The sequence below is a fragment of the Acanthopagrus latus genome, chromosome 19 (genome assembly GCF_904848185.1).
Source record: "Acanthopagrus latus isolate v.2019 chromosome 19, fAcaLat1.1, whole genome shotgun sequence".
NCBI classification, from domain to species: Eukaryota; Metazoa; Chordata; class Actinopteri; order Spariformes; family Sparidae; genus Acanthopagrus; species Acanthopagrus latus.
In genome coordinates this window covers 16,595,651-16,614,656 of record NC_051057.1, presented here as the reverse complement: position 1 = coordinate 16,614,656, position 19,006 = coordinate 16,595,651, and the positions used below count along the sequence as shown (strand labels likewise).

At 45.2% G+C, this 19,006-nt stretch overlaps 1 protein-coding gene across 5 annotated transcripts in view; it reads left to right on the top strand.

Annotated features, from left to right (window-relative positions):
* plxdc2 (plexin domain containing 2) overlaps positions 1–6,994 on the top strand; it is a 77,585-nt gene extending 70,591 nt beyond the window's left edge. For all 5 annotated transcript variants that reach the window (XM_037079357.1, XM_037079356.1, XM_037079355.1 and 2 more), the window contains 2 exons: positions 3,478–3,644; positions 5,106–6,994. In XM_037079357.1, coding sequence (XP_036935252.1) covers positions 3,478–3,644; positions 5,106–5,225 — 287 coding nt within the window. In that variant the 3' untranslated portion in view covers positions 5,226–6,994. The remainder of the gene's footprint in view (positions 1–3,477; positions 3,645–5,105) is intronic.
* The last annotated feature ends 12,012 nt before the right edge of the window (positions 6,995–19,006 follow it).

The window sequence follows — 19,006 nt, the reverse complement described above, 5'->3', positions numbered from 1 at the left end:
GGAACTGGAAATCCACTGCCTCTGTCACACTTTCATTACACAAACGCTGCATGTCTCTCATCACCTGGACACTCTTGTGCCGGCGCCTGGCACTGTGATGATATCTCGCTTTTATTTGTTTTTCTCAACCTTTTTCTCACCACCTACCTGTTCATAATGTTGTTCAAGGTGAACATGAGTTTCTACTGTTCAAGTCAGAGCTGAGTTTATTAATTTTAGACAGAAAGCTTTGAACATATTAAAATTAACCAGGCATTATAGCAGTCATATCAGCCGGTTACATCAGGGTGTCCTCTGACCTTGACTGTGGTAGGAAACCTTGAGCCTGCAGCTACAGGAGGAGCTGAGATAAGGAACAATACGAGCAAACGGCCCTCTCCAGGGAGATTTTATTCAACACCACCACTCCTCAGTGCCCATTGACAAACAGTCTGAATCATAGGCCTGCTCAGTTTGTATTGTTAGTTTCCTAAAAACCCATTAGCCAGGTGAGAGTACGGTTGTGTGCCACTAATGTTGAGCCAGAAAAAAAAAGAAAAAAGAAAAGAAAAGCTTGGCTGGTTTTGTGTTTCTAAAGCTCTGATGCATTTTATTGCTGTCTAAGAGTTGGTCTGTCCATTAGTCTTTACTCAGTCTCCTCAGGTTCGAGCAGTCATAAGGACAAAGCTAATGGAGAATGAATTCAGGGCAATTTGCTAAAGGCGTGCCATTTCAGTGTCCTGATATTAACAAACAAGTCCATAATTATGAACTGAAGAATATTCTCAGCCATGCAGGTTCTGTGGGTGACTTTGTCAATTTGTCCAGACTGAAATATCTCAACAAGTAAAGCTACAACAGGTAGTCAATTGGGTAACTGATCAATCATTTAATTCTTAAAGTAAAACTGTCAGAAACAGTCCTTAGTTGCAGCCTAAGCAACAAGTATTAGATGGTTTCATGGCGCCAGTGGCAGGTAAAAGGCTAGCATGAAAACAGGAATGATCCACAAGTAAAACAAAAACTAAACACACAGGCAGCAAACGCAGGTAAAACACAAGATCACACAAGAAGATACATGAGGATCAATCTACAAAATAAAACAAATTGTTATCAAAAAACAAAACCATGACATGTTTATGTCCAAATACCTCCAAAACTAATGGCACTTCCCATCAGCCTCAGTCAGAATTTCCATTTACGTTAGCATTTTGTATTTTGATGCCCACGTCTCTGCTGCCTTATTGGCTTATACGTATTGCTCTGAACACTCTGCCGAGACCCATGACCTCTCTCTGCTGCCCTCCCGCTGGTTATTTAGCCGCGAGGCTGTTGATTTCTCATTGTGTCTACATCTCCGCTCAGCCTCCTGCCCCCTGCTAACCTACCCACACTCCAGACTAACAGCCTGTCTCATGGTTTGGGCTTCCAGCTGACCCAGAGATGGCTCTCGGACTCTGTAGCTCTGCCGGATAAACACAGGAAAATGCCTCTCTGTGAAAATGAGAAAAACATCAAACACCCTAACATCACTTTTTGAGGGGATTGAAGCGCAATAGCGAGATTGTCACATTGTTATTTTCGCTGCCATCAGCCATCATGACAACAGTTTTCAGTCAGATTATGGACAATACAGAAAATCTCCTGTTTTGTTTTGTTCATTTAATGTGAAGCCATTACAGATGTTTCAACGCTCCAAAACATCCATAATTTGTTTTATTTTTATTTTTTTCTCTAAGTATCCGCTTTAGGAGTGCACGTAATGGCCACTCTGACTTACACAACCATTCACAGTGACTGCCCACACACATCGGACAGGTTTGATCACCAGCCGGTTACTCTGTGTGCTGGATATCAATGAGGCAGGGAGCCAGGGGAGCGACTGGTTGGCTGACGAGCTCGGCAGTGGCTGTAGCTGCTAATTAAAGCCAGGGAGGAGCTCAGGGGAGAGGTTGTCGGGGGGGGGGCAAAGAAGAAATCTGTGAATAGATCTGGACTGAACCTGCTATAATATGAGCGAGATGCGCTACGAGGGCAGAAAAACCTCACCGTTTGTTTCATGATCACTTCATTAGCTCTCCCCTGCTATGATCAGTGTTGCTGCTGGGACGTGGAAAGACTAAAAACAGTTCTATTTTCTTATTCTGTGTACTCCTTTAGTTGACAAATTGCAGGTGAAAAAATATCTTGTTTTTTTTTCCCCTCTGTTTGGAAATTGTGCTTATATAGATGAAAACAGATACTCCCAACAGGGTGCAGGACGCTCTCATCATCTTCAAAAGAAATCTCAAAACACCTGCTGGGTCGAGGCTCCAATATGGATCTGAGAAAGTGCTTTAAAGACGTGTGATGTCTTCCAAGGCTCACTGAAGGACAGACTCATTATGTAGTCACTATATACAGTCTCTTCAGTTCGCAGTGCCTCGACGAGAGGCTACAATAGGACTCTTATCAGCATCTATAGGTACATTTCCTCCTCCTATCAGTCCCATATGCTGCTAACCTTGGCTTGGGATTAACTCTTACTGACAGGAGAGAAGAAACTGCTCATGAATACCAAAACAAGACCACAGAATGATCTGAATGATCCGGCCACAAAGACCAGGTTTAAACCTGAATCTTCAATCTGCTTTGACAGTGAAGGAAATGTCCCCTTGAGAAAAAATGAAACTTGTGAAATCTATAGAAAATTAATATATACAACAGGAGGCGTTTAATTGTTTTTTTTTTTAAAAAAAAATCAGTCTATAAACATGTACATTTTAAAGCATAGTGATACAAGTAAGAAAACAGGGTATTGATGAATGATGAGTGACCCCTGCTGGTCAACAACAGAACTGCAGCAAAAAGAGGGAAAAAAATGTTATTTTGGTGCTTTTATTCAGAGTATCTCTGCATTTTAGACCTTTGTTGATTTGTTTGTTTCGAGGAAAGAGTGCAGAATTATTAACACTTGACATTTACCATAATCAATTTGAATGAGTTGGTTAGTTAGTAGCTAATTTGCACCCGAGGGACAACTGACAAATAAAAAAAAGTAAGCATTAGTAAACGGTAAAATTGAAATTACGGAACACACAGAGGAACTTCAGCAAAATAGGTTTTTATTTGATAACCTTCCCGAGCACAGCAACCAACTGGGAAAATCAGAAAATTACTACGTCTTCTGTTCTTGATATGAACAATATTCATGAAATCAGCCTTGTGATGTTCGAAGGTGGCGAGCAGTGACACAAAAAAAAAAGTTAATTCCCCTCAAATGGATTAAAAATACAGTAACAAGCCTGTTTTGAATATGTAAACAGAAGACAGTACAGATATTTGTTCAAACACAGGGAGGAAAAGTAAAATTATGTCAGACTAGGTGCAACTAACTCCTAGAGATGTTTCTTGTTTTTGTCTTCACTATATGTGTCTATATGTCTCCCTTGGAATAGAGAGTCTTAATCTCAGTGAGACTGAGCTGTATTAAAGGCTATTTCCTGTGATATTTTTCAGTGATGCCTGCAGACAGCACAGTGGACAGGATGCCAGGTACACACCCTCTGCACATCGGTCTGATCCTCGGCATCCTCCTGGTCATGCTCATCATGGTCGCCGGCGTGCTGGTCACCGTGTACGTCTACCATCACCCGACCTCTGCCGCCAGCCTCTTCCTAATCGAGGTGAGTGGAGATGCTGCCATCAGACATTTTGCCAAGAGCAGCTTGATTAAAAGTTTTGTTCTCGACCTTGAAACGGCAACTAATCTTACCACAAGGTCCATTTAGTAGCTGTTCTGGACATTATGCCACTGACAGCTTATGCTTGACCCACTATTTCTGAGGTCAAGAGCTAATTTCATTCAATCTCTGACTTTAAAACTTTGAAGCTAACATTGTACAAGATGTCCTTGAGGTGCTCAGAAAAATGTAAATTTAAACACCTACAGTTCTGAGAACACGGTAACAGCGTCTGACGAGGAATGAGGATAGGTAGTACGCTTGTACTTCAGTAGAAAAGATCAACCCTCTAGTGTTTGTTATGTTGAATGAGTCATATATTCCTACATTTTCTTCTTACTGGGAATTATAAATGCTCAATAATGTGTTTGTTCTTTGTTGGGAAAAGGATATTTACTACTTTAGATACAGACAGTTATCTTGCGAGATCATAGTTGTTAAGACAGGAGTGTGTACAAAGAGACACATTTTTCTGAAACCCTCAGACAGAATAATACAGAGAAAGGAAACACAGACACACCAAATTCAGAGCTCGTGCTCATTTTATCCTTTTAAATCCTGACTCATAAATATGCATGAGGACTTTCAGAGGGGAATGATGAAACCTGGTGCACACAGTCTTTCTTAATAAATGAGTGTGAACCCCCCTGAGGATGACTAGGTGCTGTTTGGAGAGTTGCGTTCGAACATCTTTTTTCAAAAAAAAACAAAACCGCTTGTGTTCAAAGCTGTTCTCAGATTCACAAGGTCATAATCATTCACAGGAACTCCCTGATGGGCTGACGCTCGCTGAATTAAGGCTCTGTTGTGGCATATTGTTCATTACTTCCTTTTGTAATGTTTTAGAGTTTATGTTTTGGGCAACAAATCACGTAACAAGACCAAAACAAGCAATACTCAATAATACAGGTTACGTAAAGTAACATATATTGTGAATAGGGAGTGATTTCTGAGCCCATGGATCAAATATAGTTGACTCCATAGGGAATAGGGAGTGATTTGTGACACTGGTGTAATTATAGTACACTTTAAAGTGAACAGGGAGTGATCTCAGACAATAAAGGTTAGACATAGTACGCTCTTTAGTTAATGTGGAGTGATTTCCGACACAGGTAAGATACAGTACAGGTAGTAGATAAAACATAGTAGACTTCATGGGGGATTTGAAATACAGGGGATGGATTTTGACACTTGTTTATATAGCACAGTATGGTGTAAATCGGGAGGTATTTCTGACTCTGCAGGTTAAATACAGTATGCTATGTGACAGACAGAGGTTATGTTGGTCCCTGGCTCTCCTGTGGTCACAGACAAACATCAACCACAGCCCTAATCTTTACATGACACTGTGATCTCTGACCTTTATCCTAAACCCTGTCCTCACACGTCTCCACCCCCTCGCAGAGACGCCCGAGCAGGTGGCCCGCCATGAAGTTCCGCAGAGGTTCAGGTCACCCAGCCTATGCAGAGGTGGAGCCGGTGGGCCAGGAGAAGGAGGGCTTCATCGAGTCTGAGCAGTGTTGAGGGAGGAGGGGGCGCCTGCATCCTCAGCAGCCCCCCCCCCTCCCCTCCTCCTCCTCCTCCCCCTCCTCCTCCTCCTGTGCCGGCCCTCCTTCTCACCAGGAGCCTGCGGGATCTGCCTATCGACGGAGGAGCTCAGTGTACACAATGACTCGTTACGACTGTGGAATCGGCCCATTGAGCGCCACATGAGACTGAATAAAGCAGCCAATGATGTGAGGAAGTGAGAAAGCCCTGAAGACTGATCCAGGACTTGAACCCATTGTTCAGCTCCTGTTGGCAAGGAACTAACCCACCGGGGACAGAGGGAGGGACCGCATTAATGTCACCGACTCAGTCAGCATTGGTTAAGTTTTGTACGGCTGCCGTCATGTTGCCAGGGAGGGATTGTACAGCCTGACTGCCTGGACTTAGATACTGGTGTGTCTGAGGGGGTGAATTATACAATATATATTTTCAGAACCAATACAGAGTATGTGAACAGAGATTTCCACTTTATTGTCGGTGGGGTTAAACTGTATAGGCCTTTGTATATCCATCAGGTTTTTACTTTTTTTCCTTTTCCTTCCGGTAGGTTGTTTTCACATTGGTTGGCACATTAATGTGTACAGACCGTGGGTATTGCTTTTCAATACCATAGCAGGCCTAATTGACTTTTCCACTGCCCGCTCTGCACAGACAGGCTGCATTTGTGCGATATGACGCGAGCAGTAAACTCCCATCACTGCGATCGATCGCAGCTCGGAGAAAAAAAAGCTCTGAACTTTCCGCATTGGTGTTTAAGTAGTTTGACTTTTGGCTGGTTTCATTTTCTGAAAATGAAGTGTAAGGTGTTTTGTTTTGTTTTTTGCTTTGTTTTTTTTCACTGGGAATATGTCAGTGGGTTTAATTTTCAATGGGTGATGGGCACACTCTTTTTCTTCTCTTTCTTTTGATTGGTTCTTTGATTGATTTCATTGATACCTTTTTTTTTTATTATTATTATTATTATTTTGATGTGCCATTTTGTCCCTGACTAGAGTTTGCACAATTTTCTTTCCATGCACATTTTATTTGCTCATTTGACATGTGGTACTAATGCAAAATGACAAGACAGGCGCTTGTGAGTGTGTATGCTGACTATATTTTTTAAAGTGTAAGTGATTCTGTGTGTGTGTATGTGTGTGTGTGTGAATGCAAAAGAGAGCAGTTTATAGTGGTGACTGGATATCCACCTGCTTTATGGGTGCATATGTTTGAGCTGGCTCTGAACAGTTGATTCCTATTGATTTGAATCTGAGGTATCTGGATACAGTTTGTGTGAGCGAGCGAGCGAACACACTGGTATGGTTGGTTTTTCTTTTTTCTTTTTTTTTCTTACAGTGTGGTTTTCTTTTTCCAGTATGTTGCCAGCATAACCATTGGCTTCTCTGTGTTTATTTTATGATTGGCTCACCTGTGTGAACACATTAATGTATATACCAAGGCCAAAACATTTGCAGATTCAGGTAACACATGGCAAACATTTGTAGAATGGCAGTATAATACAAAAAAAAAAAAAAAACTTTTTTTATTTTTTATGAGTGGCCTTTTTTTCTCTACTTTTTTACTTAAATGTGAATACTGTTCCAATCATTATTGTCACTGATTAGTACACATGGCAAACACTCATTTCTACTGTTAGATGATTATTTCAAGACAAAATCATGTTTTCACACCAATGATTGTAGACTCATCTTAGAGACATTATCATTATCCTGGAATTCTACTGAAAAATAAAGCGTGCAATATGACACCCGTTCAGTTTGACACTGAAACTGCATCAAAATAACAATCATCTGGATTGTTTTATTTTCGTTTCAAACCTTGTCGTCATCACATTGAGACCAAAGACTAATCAGCATCAGAGTGAGCTATATTTACCTCAAACTCCCCACAGCCTCAGCAGCCATTACACCATCCAGCATTAGACATTAACAAGACAAAACTGCAATACAATTGATCACTCTCCAAACCCCTCCCCCTAACAGCAGTTGTCCAATCACAGCTGAGCAACCGTAACTAGGCACGGCATCCCTGTCAGGCTGTGGAGTCGTCCACATGTTGCAGCACTGTAGAAGAAGAGTTGTTTCATTTTATTTGGTCTTCCCAAAACCCACATTTTAAAAGCAACGTTAGCACGAGTCTAGCTTATTTCCTACCTTAGTTCACCTTAGGTCTTATGTCGCTATGGTCTGTACTCTGGTACCACACATTAACCCTGCCACTGTGTTTGGGTCAAAACCCTTACCCTAACCCTGGGAACATAGAATGTTTATTTGAATCTGGGGACATCTGAACTCTTAATCATATAGAACCATTTGTCATCATCCATTACGTGCCATTTAAATCTGAGGAACACATGACCCTTTGTCATGTTCCCATCATGTGCCATATAAATCTAGGGAAGACAGGGTGCGAGAACACAGGACCCTTTTACATGTTCCCATTATGTTTCATATACTCTAAAACTGGGGAACACAGGAAGCTGGGAACATATACATGTAGAAGCCTTTGTCATGTTCCCATAATGTGACATAAATTTTGGGAAGATTGGACCCTAGAACATGACCCTATTGGTGCTAGCTAACAGATGAAAACATGGACAGGGCCTGATGACAGCCTGGACAGGAAACAACATGGCAACTTGGGTAACATGTGAAAAGTGGCATTTACTTTGCAGTGGACAGAATATTGTTAAGCCATGTGGTTAAAAGAATCAGACCAGCGTCAAGTGTTTTTAAACGACCTCCTGGCGGCACCGATGGTCACTCCTGTATGGCGCTGACTAACTGGCTCTACATTGTACAGCTTTAGCCCTTATTCGTTCAGCATTACATCAAGATTCATGTTTTAAAACAAAAAAGCCAGCCAGAGATGGCATTTTCAACACTAATGAAGCTAGCATTAACTTAACTAGCTAGAATGCTACAGCTGATAAAATCTGCCAGTTCCAGCTGTCATTTTGCTAAAAATGAGAATCATCTACCAACGTCTGAAATCAACAACATATTGTTTGAAAAACTACTATGAATTTTTTACTTCAAATCTGCAAAATTATCATTACAAAGTAAGCATTCGCACACAAGTTCAGAATGTAGCTAACACCTGACGTAGCAACGGTTACTGAGGAAGCGGGGCTCAGCTAACTCATTAACTCATGACACCACCCACACACCCAAAGAGGCATGCACAGATACCATATTAAGGACTCACCGGCTGTTATAAACCTTCACACTCCTCCACAGCTACACTGAGTTCTGATGAGGTCTCACTGGTGTCGACCACAGAGTACAAACGTCTGCTTTTTATGACTCCTCGTAACTCCTTTTCCACAACAGGAGATAGATGGAGGGGTTGAGTTTAACAGGCTTTTTCATGCATACAGATTTTTATTTTTTTTATTCTTTCAATTTTGCTAGATTGATCCCTGTGGAGCTAAAATGCTCTTTGCAAGTGCTTGTAATATCTGCTCGTCGTACACTGCCGCCTGAAACTGCAAGTGTTTTTTTTTTTGTTTTTTTTTTTTAACAACCGCTGTCAAAGTGCAGACAGAAAGAAAAAGAAGGTGGCTGACTTTTTTTTTTTTTTTTTTTTTTTTAAAGAAAAACACTCTCGCAGTGAAGTCTTCATTTGCCTCACTGGACCCGACTAATCACTTTCACTCCCGCCTTTTTCTTTAATGATGATATTCTAGACGACAAAAAAGCAGCATAGCGGTGTTTTTTTAGATAGCTGTGTGCTACTGTTTTAATCTCTGACTGGATTGAATGATGTTAACGACACCGATTCAGCAACAACGAAAAACCTGTGACCGTGTTTTTTATCTTATCATGACTCCATAGCACACCACGAGACTCACAGTATCATAGCTGTCTGTAATTTCTGTAACTGCTGTTGTTTTGATTACATTTGAAATAATAAACAACGTTGTTAAGATACAAAACACATCCTCTGAATATTTTCCTTTTTCACTCTTGCCGCTGCTCCTGTTGCATTTAACCGTACACTTGGCTATATTTCTAAGAAAGCAACATTCAAAAGCACAGATACGGACAAACACTGAGCAGCTGGAGAACTGAAGCACTTTTGCATTATGCCGGGTTAAATGCCACCGTAACTCATTACTATGTACACCTCTATAGCAGAAGATCAGATGCTATCAAATTCAAAGATTCACAGATCTACTGTTCAGTGAAAAAGAAAAAAAAATCATTTCATTTTTGAAATGATCATGACAACATTCAGCATTGCTCACTAACTGCTCATTGACTTTTCAGGACACAGTGAAGGTGCCATTTGGGACAAAGTGCCTGGATGCTGCCTTGTGTTTCCCTGCCTCAGATAAAGATGTCCATACAGCTGTTATTCTCATACGTGAAGCTGGTGGAGATATGAACTTCAGACATCTGGTGTCTCTGGCACAGGCGTTGGCCTCAGAGGGCTTCCTGTGTCTCCGCTTCACACGCAAAGGTTTGAACCTGGGTTACAGAGTGAAGGCTTACCGTGCTGTGTGGGTGAGCATCTTCATTCACTTTATTTCCTTCATAGAATAGTCTTTCTGTGCTACTTTAAGACTCTGTGCACACATGCGTTTCCTCCCCAGGACTATCTGAAATCACTGCAGAGGTTTAACATCAAGCACATATTTGTTGGAGGTAAGCAGAAACACTGGGTTTACTGTATATCACATGAAATACATGTGGTATGTCTGTGTGCGTGTGCATAGCAATAAATCAAAGCAGGCAGTAACAAAAAACTGACGAGACATTAGCTCAGTGTTTAATAATATAAAAAGTCACCACATTTCTACATTTCCAGAAGTTAAATGAACAATTGCTTTCTATAGCAGTGGCCATGGAAAGTAATGACCTATACTAATTTTGTATGGTCATCCACCAGCAAAAAGTACCTAAAAGTCATTCTTCAATTTGCTAAAAAAGTAAAGACGCTTTGAAAAAATATTACTTTAGTAAAAGTGAAACTCACCCATAAGAATAGTGCTGAGGTAAAACTCTTTAAGTATCTGATCTTAAGTGAGCTCAATGTTCTTTTTCTGGCAATATATGTACTTCATGTCTAAAGTACATCATGATATTAACCTTACTCAGTGTCATGGTGTGTTAGACCATGGATTAAACTTACACTGGAATATCCCTTTAATGTATATGTTTTTAAAGTGATCACAACAAAGGAAAAAGTGTCTGTGTGTGTGTGCAGTCCTGACAACATTTAGTTCTTTTTACACAAGTAGTATGATTTTAAAGTCTATCTTTTGACATACAGGGAGTCAGTGCAGTGATTTAAATAACATATTAAACCACAACTGAGACAAACACACTAAATCCATTCGGTGCAGGCTACAATGAGGCAGCATACTGTGTGTATAAACTACTGTAGCTGCTCAAAATGACATACTAACATTCAGAGACATTATTAAACACAACACATGGAGCTTGTTAGCTAACTGTGCTGTACTCAGATAGTCAGCTGTAACGATGCTAGTATTAACAAGTTAACATTACACAGCACGATAATGGTGTCATGCTAACACTCTCCAACAGACACACGTTAGCTAACATGTGAACCTGTCTGTAAAAATACGATGATAAAATGACTTAGACGTCTTTATAAGCTCATTACAGTGTCAGTACATGGTTCATGTGTCCTTACCCCTAAGTAAAGGCAGCTGAGTCGCTGCTAACATGTTTCCCAAACCATGCAGTGTATCTCCAAAAGTCAGCTAGCTAGCATAACATAGCATAACCACTCACTTACAGTGACCAGCAAACCTTAGCTAACCAGCTTTCATGCCGTTCAAAATAATGAATACATTTCAAAAAACTTAAAGCCGACTTTACCAAAGCTAGCAACTTGTTTTTACATAGCGACCTAAATTCAATTAACTGTGCATTATTCATGTAATAAACACGGCAGCGATAAAACGACTAAAATTACAATGGAGGTCGGGTACACCCAGCAAAACTTAATGCCCATGGCGGATTTAATTGGATGTTGTTTGAGGATTATGTTCCAGCCGAATTTACCTCAACACATAAGAATTAGATGAGACTTCTTCAAAAACAAATCTCACAGACATGAGAGGCAGGCTGGCTCCCTTTTAACCCGCGCATAAGCAGGACTTACCGAGCTTACACAACAATTAAGGTAGTTACTATGTGGAGCTCACTGATACATGAATGAACATTACCTGGGCTTATTACCGGAGATCTGTAAATAATAACTAATCTGTACATCTCCCACACAGACATGAATACACCTGCACTGAGCATTTAACTGTACACATAAAGCAGATTGGTACATAACAGTTTACTCACCGTGTTCGTGTCCTCAGAGAAGGGCCGCAACAAACAGACTGAAGATCCCTCAGTGGCTGAAAATAAACAAACAGTTTTGGAGGGAAACGCACTATTTTCGCGCGGGAAGCGAGTGAGACCGCCCCTTTTGGCGCGCACCATCCGCTTTCGTCAGAGAGGCTGTGGGTGGGACTTACTTTGCTGGTTAACCTGTATCTAACCAGAGAGTGGGACTAAAGGGGGATTGTTTAGCTCAGTTGGCAAAACAGGTAGCCCTTGATAATGAGACCTACCTTTGCCCTGGGTTCAAATCTGGGACTGAGGACCTATGTTTGCATTTTGTTTACTGTAATTTCTCAGTCTGACTTGTCAATAGAGGGCAAAATATGAATAAACCAAATATTAATAGAACCAACAGATAAACAATTGTTAATAGGATTTTAAAAAGTCTCATTTGTATTGATATTTCATTTGTTTATTTGTTATTATTCTAATACTAAGAGAATGTAATCAAATTACATTACTTTAATATTGTAAATGGACGAATTCAGGTCATTTTGACACCTCAGCTCAAGTGTTATTGATTTCTGTTCTGTACTTTTCCATAAAATTACTTAAATTAAATGTGAATCATGACTTCATGGGGGTGTACTTGTACATATTATGTGAGAATCTATTTGTTACCTTTATATTATCTTATTTATTTTGTTATTGTTAAATTAAGCTGTCCTTAGGCTGCTGTGACACACAAATATCCATGTTTGTGTCACGTTGGGGTAAAAGGGAAGGGAATGGTGGACCCAACGCAGTGAACTCAGGAGGCAAAGATAAGGGAACAAACAAAGGGCGAGCTTTATTAAAAAGCTGAATACAAAAACAAATGGCAGACAAAAAAGAGCAAAGGCAAAGTAGCAAACAAAAATCAGACCAAGTAACAAACAAGAATCAGACAAAGTAGCAAAAGAAAACAGCGAGACAAAGTACAAACCAAAGATTCAAAGTTCAACTTAAACATGGCAAATTCAAAATCAAAACATACCAAAACGGGACTGAAGACTGGAGCATGGAGCATGGAGCATGGAGCAAAACACACAAGACAGAATCCAAAAAAGCACAAGACAAAATCCACAAGACAGAATCCAACAAACAGAATACAATGACTGGGCGAGGAGTGAAGGAAACACAGAGACTAAATACACACACTAATGACATGACGAGGCACAGGTGAGGAGAGAGGAGGAAGGAAACCAGGTGAGATAACGAGGGGGAGGAGCACAGAGGAACAGACCAGGAGGGAACAAGACAACAGACAGAGGGAGCCAGAGGGGAGAACTTAAAGGACACATGAGGGCATGGAAGATCAAAACAAGAGACACAAGACATGGAGAAGGCAAAACGAGACACAAGACATGGAGAAAGCAAAACATAACACAAGACAAGATACAAGGATGTAAATCATGAACAAGAAACCAAAAACCAGAAACAAGAACAAAAACAGGAGACATGACAGAACCCCCCCCTTAAGGGACAGCTCCCAGATGTCCCTCAATACTAGAGTTCAAAGTCCAAATGAAGCCGGGAGGGTGGAGGGGGTCAGGAGGAGGGTCAGAGTCAAAGCCGGGAGGGTGGAGGCGAGGACTGGAGCCCACTGGAGTCCAGGGACCAAGGCAAAGGCGCAGGCTTGAACCTGCTGGAGGGCGACGACGAAGACGTAGGCGTGGTCTTGAACTCGCCGGAGGGCGACGACGAAGGCGTAGGCGCAGCCTGGAACTCGCCGGAGGGCGGCGACGAAGGCGTAGGCGCGGCCTGGAACTCGCCGGAGGGCGGCGACGAAGGCGTAGGCGCGGCCTGGAACTCGCCGGAGGGCGGCGACGAAGGCGTAGGCGCGGCCTGGAACTCGTCGGAGGGCGGCGACGAAGACATAGGAGCGGCCTGGAACTCACTGGAATCCGGCGACGACGGCGAAGGCGAAGGTGCGGGCTGGAACCCGCTGGAGGCTGGCGACGTAGACGAAGGCGAAGGCGAAGGCGCGGGCTGGGACCCCCTGGAGGCTGGTAACGAAGGCGAAGGCGAAGGCAAAGGCGTAGGTGCTGCCTGGAACTCGCTGGAGGCTGATGGCGAGGACGTAAGCGCTGGAGGCTGGTGACTGGGGACCACAGGCGTAGGCGAGGGCTGGAACCCGCTGGAGGCTGGCGGCAAAAGCGTGGGCTGAGACCCACAGGTGACCAGACCACTGGCTGGGAAACCCTCCAGGGCCTGGACCGGACCACCGACGGAGTTTTGCCGGGAGCTGGTGGCCTGGGAGCCGATGAAGGGTCTCTGGCAATAAATGACCTCGGCTGGACCCCTGACCGAGGAGCGGGCACTGGACTCGGCCGGGTCTCCGACCGAGGAGCAGGCACTGGACTTGGCGTGGGACTCGGCCGGGCCTCCGACCGAGGTGCAGACACAGGACTTGGCGTGGGACTCGGCCGGGCCTCCGACCGAGGTGCAGACACAAGACTTGGCGTGGGACTCGGCCGGGCCTCCGACCGAGGTGCAGGAGCAGGCGCAGGACCTGGCGTGGGACTCGGCCGGGCCTCCGACCGAGGTGCAGGAGCAGGAGCAGGACCTGGCGTGGGACTCGGCCGGGCCTCCGACCGAGGTGCAGGAGCAGGCGCTGGACCTGGCGTGGGACTCGGCCGGGCCTCCGACCGAGGTGCAGGAGCAGGAGCAGGACCTGGCGTGGGACTCGGCCGGGCCTTCGACCGAGGTGCAGGAGCAGGCGCTGGACCTGGCGTGGGACTCGGCCGGGCCTCCGACCGAGGTGCAGGAGCAGGCGCTGGACCTGGCGTGGGCCTCGGCCGGTCCTCCGACCGAGGAGCAGGAACAGGCGCTGGACCTGGCGTGGGCCTCGGCCGGTCCTCCGACCGAGGAGCAGGAACAGGCGCTGGACCTGGCGTGGGCCTCGGCCGGTCCTCCGACCGAGGAGCAGGAACAGGCGCTGGACCTGGCGTGGGCCTCGGCCGGTCCTCCGACCGAGGAGCAGGAACAGGCGCTGGACCTGGCGTGGGCCTCGGCCGGTCCTCCGACCGAGGAGCAGGAACAGGCGCTGGACCTGGCGTGGGCCTCGGCCGGTCCTCCGACCGAGGAGCAGGAACAGGCGCTGGACCTGGCGTGGGCCTCGGCCGGTCCTCCGACCGAGGAGCAGGAACAGGCGCTGGACCTGGCGTGGGCCTCGGCCGGTCCTCCGACCGAGGTGCAGGAACAGGCCTCGGCCGGTCCTCCGACCGAGGTGCATGAACAAGACGTGGCGTGGGCCTCGGCCGGTCCTCCGACCGAGGTGCATGAACAAGACGTGGCGTGGGCCTCGGCCGGTCCTCCGACCGAGGTGCATGAACAAGACGTGGCGTGGGCCTCGGCCGGTCCTCCGACCGAGGTGCATGAACAAGACGTGGCGTGGGCCTCGGCCGGTCCTCCGACCGAGGTGCAGGAACAAGACGTGGCGTGGGCCTCTGCCGGTCCTCCGACCGAGGTGCAGGAACAAGACGTGGCGTGGGCCTCGGCCGGTCCTCCGACCGAGGTGCATGAACAAGACGTGGCGTGGGCCTCGGCCGGTCCTCCGACCGAGGTGCATGAACAAGACGTGGCGTGGGCCTCGGCCGGTCCTCCGACCGAGGTGCATGAACTGGCCTCGGCCGGTCCTCCGACCGAGGTGCAGGAACTGGCCTCGGCCGGTCCTCCGACCGAGGTGCAGGAACTGGCCTCGGCCGGTCCTCCGACCGAGGTGCAGGAACTGGCCTCGGCCGGTCCTCCGACCGAGGTGCAGGTACAGGCCTCATCTGGACCGCCGACTGAAAACCACTGGCTGGTGTCGACCGGACCGCCGACTGGGGGCCACTGGCTGGTGTCGACCGGACCGCCGACTGGGGGCCACTGGCTGGTGTCGACCGGACCGCCGACTGGGGGCCACTGGCTGGTGTCGACGGGGTAGAGACTGAGGCCTGGACTGGGAGCTCGGCTGTGGCTGAGGCTGAGGCCTGGGCAGGAAGCTCGGCTGTGGCTGAAGCTGCGGCCTGGGCAGGAAGCTCGGCTGTGGCTGCGACCTGGGCTGGAAGCTCGGCTGTGGCTGCGGCCTGGACTGGAAGCTCGGCTGTGGCTGCGGCCTGGGCTGGAAGCTCGGCTGTGGCCTGGGCTGGAAGCTCGGCTGTGGCTACGGCTGGGACTGCGGCCTGGGCTGGGTGCTTAGCTGTGGCTGTGGCTGCGGCCTGGGCTGTGAGCTTAGCTGAGGCTGAGGCCTGGGCTGGAAGCTCGGCTGTGGCTGCGGCTGTGGCTTGGGCTGTGGCTTGGGCTGTGGCTGCGGCTGCGGCCTGTGCTGGGAGCTTTGCTGTGGCTGTGGCTGTGGCTGAGGCCCCTGAGCCTGACTTCAGGGAGCCAGGACGTGGACGGGTTCGTCGCTTTCTCGGTGGGGGCACTTTGAAGGCAAGCCGGGTTCCCCAAAAAGGAGATACTTCGGCTGTGGCATGGACTGAGGCTGGAGCTGTGGCATGGGCTGAGGCTGGAGCTGAGGCATGGGCTGAGGCTGGAGCTGAGGCATGGGCTGAGGCTGGAGCTGAGGCATGGCCTTGGGCTGGTAGCTTGGCTGTGACTGAGGCATGGGCTGAGTCGTAGGCTTGAAAGAAAAGTTTGCTAGCCGCTATCTGCCGAGCCCTGCTGGTGGGATTATTAACAAAGTCCTGGTACCAACGGATTATCTCCAGGCCATTCACTGCTGGGTCCTTGTTATATGGCCCAGTCATTCTGTCACGTTGGGGTAAAAGGGAAAACTATGGAAGGGAATGGTGGACCCAACGCAGTGAACTCAGGAGGCAAAGATAAGGGAACAAACAAAGGGCGAGCTTTATTAAAAAGCTGAATACAAAAACAAATGGCAGACAAAAAAGAGCAAAGGCAAAGTAGCAAACAAAAATCAGACCAAGTAACAAACAAGAATCAGACAAAGTAGCAAAAGAAAACAGCGAGACAAAGTACAAACCAAAGATTCAAAGTTCAACTTAAACATGGCAAATTCAAAATCAAAACATACCAAAACGGGACTGAAGACTGGAGCATGGAGCATGGAGCATGGAGCATGGAGCATGGAGCAAAACACACAAGACAGAATCCAAAAAAGCACAAGACAAAATCCACAAGACAGAATCCAACAAACAGAATACAATGACTGGGCGAGGAGTGAAGGAAACACAGAGACTAAATACACACACTAATGACATGACGAGGCACAGGTGAGGAGAGAGGAGGAAGGAAACCAGGTGAGATAACGAGGGGGAGGAGCACAGAGGAACAGACCAGGAGGGAACAAGACAACAGACAGAGGGAGCCAGAGGGGAGAACTTAAAGGACACATGAGGGCATGGAAGATCAAAACAAGAGACACAAGACATGGAGAAGGCAAAACGAGACACAAGACATGGAGAAAGCAAAACATAACACAAGACAAGATACAAGGATGTAAATCATGAACAAGAAACCAAAAACCAGAAACAAGAACAAAAACAGGAGACATGACAGTTTGCAGGACCAATAAAGGAATTCTGACTCTGATTCTGAGGTCACTCATGATCTATGGGATTTTTCATAAGGAGGTCAGTGAGTAAGTAATATTCTGATCAGTCATAAATAAGAAATGTTTCTAATATTTTTTCAAATTATGTTTGTGTTGGGGCTGGCACATGGTTCTGACATGAGAGGGGCCTAAATTGCACTAACAAAAGAAAGTACATCGACCCTAATGTCCACTAGGTGGTGCCAGCTTGACACAGTCCCCCCAGGTTTGATAAAAAATTACATTCTGGATATCTAGAATGAACATTCTGGATATCTGCAATAGAATTCTTACTAGGAAAAACTCCCATTTCAGATATCTTCAATTCAGTTGTTACTAGTCTTAATTTTCATTTCAGGTATCCAAAATGCATAACTATGTCATTTTGAATATCCAAAAATACATTGTGACTAGTAAAAATGTCATTAAAGATATCCACAATTCGTATTACGACTAGTAAAAATGCAGTTGTGGACATCTGTATATATATTGTGGATGTCCATAATCATGGCAAGCCATTTTAACATTTAATAGCTAGACTGGATATGTATCGCAGACATCTGTAATTCAGTTCTTCCTATTCAAAAAGAACATTTCAGATATCCACAATGACATTCTTCCTAGGACAAATGACGTCACTTTTGCCATTCATGTGTATCGGGCTTTCAATTTCAGATATCCACAATTACATTCTGGATATCTAGAATGAACATTCTGGATATCTGCAATAGAATTCTTACTAGGAAAAACTCACATTTCAGATATCTTCAATTCAGTTGTTACTAGTCATAAATTTCATTTCAGACATCCAAAAATGAAAAACTTCCATATATCCAGAATGTAATTTTGAATATCCAAAAATGCACTGTGACTAGTAAAAATGTCATTACGGATATCCACAATTCGTATTAAGACTTGTAAAAATGGAGGAGAGCCAACGTTTGACTGACAGAAGGCCGAGAGCTTCCTGTCAGCGCTCTTTTCTCTGAGTCAGTCACTCCACTGTGAGATTTCTGCATACAAAAAGGCATCATTTTCTACTTTACACCATCTGCACCGGCCCTGAAGGAGAGCATGACAGTGAAAAATGCTGCCTGGCTTATGTGAAAAATCCTCGGATCAGGTAGATAGTGGAACCGCCTCCCCTGCAGATTGAGGAGATAGAGCCCCACAGCAGCAGCACAGAGAGAAAAAAGCTGAGCAAACAAGACAGCAGAGGGAAGCTCAGCAAGCTGGGAGGTATGAGGAAGGAGGGAAATATTACTGACGGAGCCAGTTTTCTTTTTTTTCTTTTTTTTTCTACACAAGATCGGCTTAACAGCACGAAGGACAAAACCCAGAATTAAACTGTTTACAGCTCAAGGAGAGAGTGATGTAAACACAGGTTGCTGCACATTTTGCCTGTAAACAATAATAAGCAGATTATTACCCAGATCAAGTTAATGAATGTATTGCAGGCAAGGTCGTAAAAGTGCTGTGACTCGTCACATTTGAGGTTTCACTGCCTCCCAGTGGTCCAACTGCAGAACTGCGCTCTCCTTGAAGGAACAAAAACAAGTGCGCTGCGTCACGTTTCTGTGATTAACTTCCTCTGAATTCCCACATTACAGGACAAATCTCATACTTTATGACAGCTGGGTATTTCCTTTCTCTTTACACAACAAGACTATGTGGTTTCCTCATATCAGATTAGTCTGTGTGATGAGAAATTAGTTGAGTAATCAGATGTTCTGCAATTGATTTTAACACTCTGTGGTTCCAGCTGATTCTACGGGTGAGTTATGAAAATAAATGTAGTATCTTTTTAGTCAGATAAATAAAATTCACCATGTGAGCTGTGAGGAATTATGATGATTTCAGACACT